General features: G+C 40.0%; 1 protein-coding gene across 1 annotated transcript in view; it reads left to right on the top strand.

Moving 5' to 3' along the window:
* The window catches only part of spns1 (spinster homolog 1 (Drosophila)), a 13,250-nt gene extending 7,566 nt beyond the window's left edge, over positions 1-5,684 (top strand). Inside the window, exons 9-13 of the mRNA XM_041973981.1 lie at positions 1,098-1,287; positions 2,696-2,761; positions 2,842-2,940; positions 4,878-5,046; positions 5,122-5,684. Of these exons, the coding sequence (XP_041829915.1) occupies positions 1,098-1,287; positions 2,696-2,761; positions 2,842-2,940; positions 4,878-5,046; positions 5,122-5,192 (595 nt within the window). The 3' untranslated portion in view covers positions 5,193-5,684. The remainder of the gene's footprint in view (positions 1-1,097; positions 1,288-2,695; positions 2,762-2,841; positions 2,941-4,877; positions 5,047-5,121) is intronic.
* The last annotated feature ends 2,749 nt before the right edge of the window (positions 5,685-8,433 follow it).

The raw sequence follows: 8,433 nt of genomic DNA, 5'->3' as shown, positions 1-8,433 counted from the left end.
CTGCACACAGATCTAAAACTGTTCAGATCTGGACTGAATTATTTTACACAGGATTTAAGTAAAGTTAGTTTGTGCAGCACCTTTCACTCGTCAAAGTGCTTCACAGAGAAAGTAAGTCAATAAAAATTACAACCCCATAAAATAGAAGAATAAAACTAACTAAAAGCTTGTTGGACAAAAAATGTTTCAGCTGCTTTTAAAAAAATAAAATCCAAACTACGTAGAGATAAGTGCAGGTTTTTCCACAGTCCGGGAGCTACTGCTTGGAAAGGTCGGTCCCCTCGAGCGAATACGAGGGGCGTTTAAAAGGATCTGATTGGACGACCTCAGACCACGACAGGAAGCAAACAGCTGAAGCGGGTCAGCGATGCAAAGAGGAGCCTGACCGTGAAGAGCTCTGAAGGTTCAAACCGAGATTTTAATCTCTGCAGTTTCTGATTTATGAAAACTTGATTAATGAAAATACAAGAAAAAAAAGAGGCCATCTTAAGTTTTTTTTTTCTTTTTTGGCATTAAGGCGCCGTTCACACAGCCGGTCTTAATGCACAAATTCCTTTTCTTTTTTTTCGTGGTCTTTCACATCTTTTCAGTTCAACCTTCATCAGATTAAGTGTGGACGGTACATTGAAAACACGACATCACGCAGTGTGTCGTGTTTACCGAAGTAAACATGGAGGTTTCATGTGTTTGTGTGAGAGTTTGGAAGTATCGGAACCAAGAAAGTTTTCCTTAATTGAAGGAAATTATGCGATATTTCCGTTTCCTTTCCACCGGTGCAGAATTGTGACATTAAGGTCGGATGAAATGTGACCGAGTCGCCTCCACACAGATCGGATCTGTATCCGATCTAGGACCACATAGGAAAGTGGCCTGGTTCGGATTTTAATAAATCAGATTTGTGTCATAAAAAATCTGATATCAGTCACATATGAGCATAAAGACGTAGTTGAGCTGCCGTGGGAACGAAGCCGTGGACGACCAGGTCCTGACTCGTTAAATCTGGGTTTCTGTCTCGTGATGATCTCTAAACTTCCTCCATGTGTCTGAACGTCCGTCACCGAAGCAGGAAACAGATTTGTGTCTTTCTCTGTTTGCAGTCTGATCTTCGGGATCATCACCTGTGTCACAGGTGTGCTGGGCGTGGCCAGCGGCGTGCAGGTGAGTCGGCAGCTGAGGACAAGGACGCCTCGAGCCGACCCGCTGGTGTGTGCCGCCGGCTTGCTGCTCTCGGCTCCGTTCCTGTACCTGGCCATCGTCTTCGCTGAGGGCAGCACTATCGCCACATACGTGAGTCCTTCACCATCGACCAGCGTCCAACATGTCGCCCGAAAGTCAGAATCACAGGATCAGTTCAGGACAGATTAAGATCAGGACAGGACAGGTTTTCATTGATTTACCCAAATCTGTAAAACTCTTGTTTCCTTTTGTCTTTACTTCTGGGTTTTTGAGGCCTTTTTCAGACTGAATATGTTCTGGATGTGAGAATAAGCTCAGTAAGGGATTCCCACCGTCTGTACATTCCTGATAGATCCTAGATCTGTTTGTTCTGCAAACATTCACATGAATCCATATCAGTGTGTTTCTGAACAAAGTGTTTGCATCAGGACTGACAGTCCTCATCTTTATCTCCGTTTTCTCTTCGTAACACGCTGAAGAGAAGTGCTTGTTTTAACTGCTAATCCAGTCCTCGCAGACAGACACTTTATTGATCTCAAAGCTGGGAAATTAGGGGTAGCAGCAGCACACATGGGTGCAAAGGACTCAGATAAACGAAATAAAGCTTGAACATGTGATTAATGGCTAATATCTAAACTAGTTCCAATCCTCAACACAGTCTCCAGGAATAGTTTTCCAGGATCCTTGAAGGACTTTCCAAAGATCTTCTTTGGATGTTTCTGCCTTTTGTTCCGTTCTCTGTGCAGATGATCCCACACGGCTTCAGTAATGTTGAGGTCTGGGTTCTGGGGAGGATCCATCCCTCCATCAGACCTGTTTCCACTGATCGTCAGTTCAGTTCTTGTGTCACGTGACACACCTCAGCCTTTTCTCCCTGTTTCCCTTCCTTAACAATCTTCTTAACAGCCACGTTTCCATGGAGACCATTTCTGATGAGGCTTCTGCCAACAGTAGATGGATCAGCTGAAGGTCTAGATGCATCTCTCAGGTCCTGGTTCAGGTCTTGCTGGATTTATTACTATTTCTTCAGGACATCTTATTTTGTCTTTCACATGTCCAGTTTCTGCCTCTATGCTGAGATGAGCCAAGTTTCCAGCTAACAGCTGTTTGGGAATCACCTTGTTGCTGCTAAAATCCTGTTTTCTGTCTGTCAGACTGTCTGATTTTTGCTGGTTTTCACACATGAAACTAAAGAAATGAGAACAAATTATGTCTTTATGACAGGCTGCCTAAAGGTCCCATTTATAACTGATTCTTGCTAAGTTGTCTGTTATGTGTCGGCTCTGGTTCATTCCTTGAGTTAGGGGCCTTTTTTATCCTGAATGATTCATAGGTCAGAGTGAAGGGGTTTGACAAGGAAAAAACAATTTAAATCATATTAGCCGAAACAATATATTATCTGCTCTATTAGCATTAAGCAGGTCATTTTAGCTAGTATATTTTGGCTAAAATCAGCAGAAATGTTCGTGTATTTCTGTTTGCAGTCCGTCTCTCCATCTGACGTCTTCTCTGTCTGCAGGTCTTTATTTTCCTCGGGGAGACCTTCCTCTCCATGAACTGGGCCATCGTGGCCGACATTCTCCTGGTGAGCGACTGAAACCTGTTGTTTCCATGATTTGTTGTAAAGTTGATGTGATTGAGACGCCCCTGTTTTTCCTGTTTCAGTACGTGGTTGTTCCAACTCGTCGCTCCACAGCTGAGGCCCTGCAGATCGTCGTCTCTCACCTGCTGGGAGACGCAGGAAGTCCATACCTGATAGGAGTGGTAGGCCTCACACTTCAAAATGTTTATCTATAGAAGGAGACACGGATCTCTGGGAATATTTTAGCTCCTCAGAAACCTGCAGGACGATGTTGTCCATGTCCTTATTGTTATTTACTTTTTTATTGTTATCGTTATTTTAACACTCTAAAGCACTTTGTAAATGAAATGTGCTTTAGAAATAAAGATTGATAGAAATCAGCGTCTACTGTAGTGGACATGATGGGTAATGCTGGGCTTACACCAAGCGATTTTAACAGTCAAAGACTAAAAACAGAAGTCTTTAGGAAATCTTAGGAGTTTTACTGGAGTCACAGCGCGCTCCCGTCATCTCGATCGTTAGGTTTAAGGTGGTAATCTGCACTATTTTATGTCAGTCTTTCTCTAGTCTTGGGTCTGCAACCATGTCAAACATGTTTGATATTATCGTAAGTCACAGTGACGAAACATGATGACAACCAATAGATGAGCTCTGACAAAAGCAGAAACAGGAATCCCGACAGTCAGAACACCGGCAAAAACGGACGGAAAAAAAAAAGAAAATAGGCGAACAAGAAGTGGTGATGAAACGTCGTCGGTGGACCATCCAGAAAGAGAAGTGGATGGTTATGTAAGGGATAAAGCCCAACGAGGTGTCCATTATCATAAATTATTGGATGATGCAGAGGCGTGAACCATCCGGCATTATCCTTAAATCATTTATTATTACGTTAATGTTTTTTTCCACCATTAAAAAGCCAATAAGCCTGCAACTGCTTTCACAGCTATGCACCATGATGCAGCCTGGCGTCTGAGTTTCTGTGTTTAGTCAGCGCAAAAATTTACAGCGATAAGTCCATTTAACCGGAACTCCTTTCATAGGTGTCTGTTATCACTTTTTAATGGACACCCTCCAGCCAATCAGAATCGAGTATTCACCCAGAGCATGGTATAATAAGAAGTAAACGTCTACTGTGGATCATTTATGTGTTAGAGTATAATGATCTAACAAATGAGAGAAGAATAGAAAATGTATTCATCCCTCCAGATTCTGATGAGTCTGTGTAACACCTGGTGGAGATGCAAAAGCACTCTTAATGATGTGTAATTCCTTATTGATACTGGAGGGAAACTCTCATCTTGCTTGCTTTGCTATGGGCAGATCAGCCCTGTTCGATACCAACTGTCCAACATATCACAAAAAATGCTAAAAGAATCTAGTTGTAGTCTCGTAAATAGTGATTCAGTCTTTGTCAAATCTCAGTCTAAGACTGAAAACTCTGAACATTTGTTTTTAGATGTGAGCAGCTGGTAGTTTTCAAGTCTTTTGCAAATCTTTTTAAAGTCTCCTGGTGTAAGCTCAGCATAAAGCGGTTCAATATTTATTTATTTATTAATCTGATCTGCTCATTTGCATATTAAAATTGACTTGTATAGAAGTTATTTGTGTATTTACCTGCTGGAAATGTCGATCAGAGGAAGACTGCAGCTTCATCATCCACATTAATCTCTCACCCCCCTCCTCATCATGCTTATTGTCCTTCGCCTCCTCTTCTTCCCACTTCTTTTCTTCCTCCTCATGATGCTCCTTTCTTTTTTAATCCTCCTCCCACCCCTCTTCTTCATCATCCTCATCATCTTCCTCCTCTCCCCCCTTCCTCCTCCTCCTCATCTTCCTCCCATTCCTCCTTCTCCTCTTCTTCCCCCTTCTCCCATTTCTCCTCCTCATCCTCCTCCCATTCTTCTCCTCTGCCTCTCCTTCTTCCTCCTCCTTCTCATCTTACTATTCTTCTTCCTTCTTCTCCTCTTCATCCTCCATTTCTTCCTCCTCTTCCTCTTCTTCCCCCTTCTCCTTTTCCTTCTAATCATCTGTCTCCTCCCCTTTTCATCCTCTTCTTCTTCCTTCTCTTTCTCCTCCTCCCTCTCCTCATCCTCATGCCCTTCCTCATCTTCCTCCTCAGGTTTCGGACTCTCTGAGGAAAACGGACTCTTTCCTCTGGAAGTTTCGGTCTCTGCAGCTTTCTCTCCTGCTCTGCTCCTTCGTGGCCGTGGTGGGCGGAGCTTTCTTCCTCGGCACCGCCCTCTTCATCGAACAGGACCGTAATCGGGCGGAGAGCTACGTCCCCTCAGGTGAGAAGCACCTGGTTGTTGTTGTTGTCCACCTTTCTGTCCTCTGAGTAAACAAACCTCTTCTTTTGTTTACAGATGACGAGCCCATCGTCGTACCGAAGAGTGGGCGGTCCACCCGGGTGCCGGTGTCCAGCGTCCTGATCTGATTCCAGGATCCGGAGGATGGCTGGTTTGTTTCACCTGCTGCGCAGAGACGCTTCTTTTTTTTTTTCTTTTTTTTTAACACTTTTTATTCACGTTACATTTCTAAGAGCTCCATGTCGGAGAGCGTGGCGTCGGAGGAAACCTTGTCATTTATTAAGCCACCAGACGACTTCGACGTGGATCCTCTGATCTGGGATCAGCCTCAAACAGGAAGAAGCTTCATTTATTACTTTTACTTTAACTACGACCTCCTGCAGCAGAGAGGAAAACACCCACCCAGAAATCTTTTTATTCCTTCATTCGTCCCGCTTCCTCCAAGGAACTTTTTACTTCCAGGAAAATTCCTCTTTTTATTCATCTGGAAACAAACTGCAGGAGCTTCATTTCAGCAACGGTTCTTATTTAACAAAAAAAAAAACTTTTAAATGGAAAATGAATGTTAACCTCTGATTATTTTAGCTTATTTTTGTGAACTATTAAAGGAGATTTAACTTAACAGACGTTTGTGTCTTTATGAATGAAAGTGAAGGGTTCTTAAAAAAAAAGAAAAGTGCCAAAGGAAGGGTAAACTAAAGAACTAAACTACAAAGAAAAGAGATAAAAACAGAACAAGCTAAAATAGAAACGAGAGAGAGAATACACAGTATGATACAGACATCAGAGGGAAATGCATCGTTAGGGCTGGTTGGGCAATATATCGAGATTTTCAAAAATATCGATTTTCAAATATATCGATTTTCAAATATATCGAGATTTTTAAATATATCAAATTTTTCACAATATAGAAAGAGTTTATATCCTGATGGCTTGTTTGAGTTAAAAGTTTCTTTTTGCATTTTGCACAATTATTTTTGTTACGGTCATTGAAAAGTATTTTAATTTTGTTTTGGGAGCATTTAATTTAATAAAAGGCTACTTTAACTCCAGTCATCTGTTTTGTTGCACATGTGCTACTATTCCTTTATAAAAGTGTATTTTGTGCACAAGGAGTAAATTCAAGCTGTTTCCTTTAGTTAAGATTTATATCTCTGTATAATTTTTATATCTTGATTCAGATAAAACAATATTGAGATGAAATTTGGTTCATATCGCCTACCCTTCATTGGTATGTCACTGTCGGTGTACAAATGCAAAAAGTATATTTAAAATAAAACTCTGGATCAGAGTTGGGTTTTCCAGGACTCTGGGTCGGGATCAGAGTTCACAATTATTATTTTAACTATAATCTTGAGATAATGGGATCATTTATCATTCATCTCGAAATCCTTAGAAAACTGAGTGTGTTTCTCCAGATAACATTTAGATATTTAAACCTTCGTTTTCTTGTTTTTATACTTTCAGTCTGTAAAACTATAGTCGGTTTAATTTTATTAATCGGAGTAATTCTTCTTTTGATCTGAATTGTTTAAGTCTGTTTGTTTTTAATCAGATGAACTTAGTGTGTTAAAGAAACCAATGTTTTTTTTTTCTTTAACACTGCTGCAGGTAATAACTCGTCCTCATTCATTAGGATTAATTCATTATTTACATCTGTTTAAATGGAATGGAAAAATCTTAAATAAAATGTCATTTCTACATGTTACACCCAAAACTTCTGTTTAAAACAAACAGTAAAATAAGAAATTGGACAAATAATTTTAATTAACTTACTTTAACTAACTTTAATTTAACAGACGAGGGCAAGGCGACCCTGTAGACCGAGCAGGCATAACCCCGGCATGAGGAAAAACAGCATACCTGGGTATATATATATATATATATATATATATATATCGCATAAATAGGTGGTATTTAAAATAGAGTATAAAATTAAATAAGTAAAAAAAAATCTACAAAATTGATAAAATAACAGAAATAAATAGATAATAACTCAGCTATAGGCTAAGCTATAGGTCTTGAGCCTTCTTTTTAAAAACATCAACCCTAAGGTTTTCTGGCAGGACGTTCCACAGTCAAGGGCCATAGTGCTGGAACAAAGCCTCATATAATAAACTAGTTTAACCTGCAAATGATTAAAAGCAGACCAAGAGACGTTTGGGTGAAGTGTGGTCCCGGGATGGATCCCTGAGGAACCCCTGTGGTTACACTAAGATAAATTAAAGCTGGACCAATCGTTCTACAGGGTCAGATCCTTTGGACAGGTGTTCTGTCAAAACGTACTACCGCAGACTGATTTTATAGGTTTATCTGTCGATCTGTGCTAACCTATCAGAAAAGAATACTGTGCATATTTCTCATGCAATTCAGTTTCCACAAGTAGCTAGATAGTTTAGAGATCATTAATCCACATATTTGTAGATTAATGATTTATAAACTAACTGAATTACTCTTCAGGTACAATCTTTAATAAAGTCATGGCCATTCAAAAATCAAACTTCCTCTAAAGGCAAAGGCAGGTTTATTTGTAAAACACATTTCATCTACAAGACAATTCAAAGTGCTTTACATAAAACATTAAACATTACAGCAGGGTGCAGAAAGCAATAAGTGCAATAAAAAAAGATTAAATAAAATTAATTAAATAAAGCAAAAAGGAAAATAAAATGATAAATGGATGAAGGTAGGGAGTCATTACACTGTTGTGACTCTGTTCAGACTCAGAGTTGAGGTCATGCAGCTATGATGTTTTTGTGTTGTGTGTGTGTGCACAGCAGGCATAATCTTGATATGTAGGATGAAATGATGAACTCCATCTGATCTAATCCGGACTGACTCCAGAAGGCTGAGACCAGGACTCGGGTTTTAACCTGGTCTTGGAATCATGGCTTGTCTTTGGTTTTCAGAGTTGGTTTTAGAACGGTCTGGGACTGTGTACTGAACTGATTGTGGACTTTGACTTGAACTACATTTAAAACGGCTTTACTAGATTTAAAATGTCTTTGAGCCCGGCTTATACTGGTTTTTAGACACTGATTACTGTATTTCAGATTACTTTTAGAATGGTCTTGGATGTTATTTTGTATGATTTAAAATGGTTGGGACGCGGTTTTAAGCTAGGGTTTAGACTGGTTGAGAGTAGTTTTTCTAACCAGACCTATTTGTTTTAGACTGTTTCACATTGTTTGTTTGTTAGCTGGTTTGAACTAGTTGCGGTCTATCTTTTAGCTTGTTTTGGACCGGTTCTGAAATGGTTGTGGCCTATGTTTTAGCTGGTTTGAACTGGTTGTGGCCTTTGTTTTAGCTGGTTTTGACCGGTTCTGAACTGGTGGTGGCCTATGTTTTATTTTATTTTATTGATTGTAT

Source organism: Melanotaenia boesemani, chromosome 2, assembly GCF_017639745.1.
Source record: "Melanotaenia boesemani isolate fMelBoe1 chromosome 2, fMelBoe1.pri, whole genome shotgun sequence".
NCBI classification, from domain to species: Eukaryota; Metazoa; Chordata; class Actinopteri; order Atheriniformes; family Melanotaeniidae; genus Melanotaenia; species Melanotaenia boesemani.
This window is presented reverse-complemented; position numbering and strand designations above follow the sequence as displayed.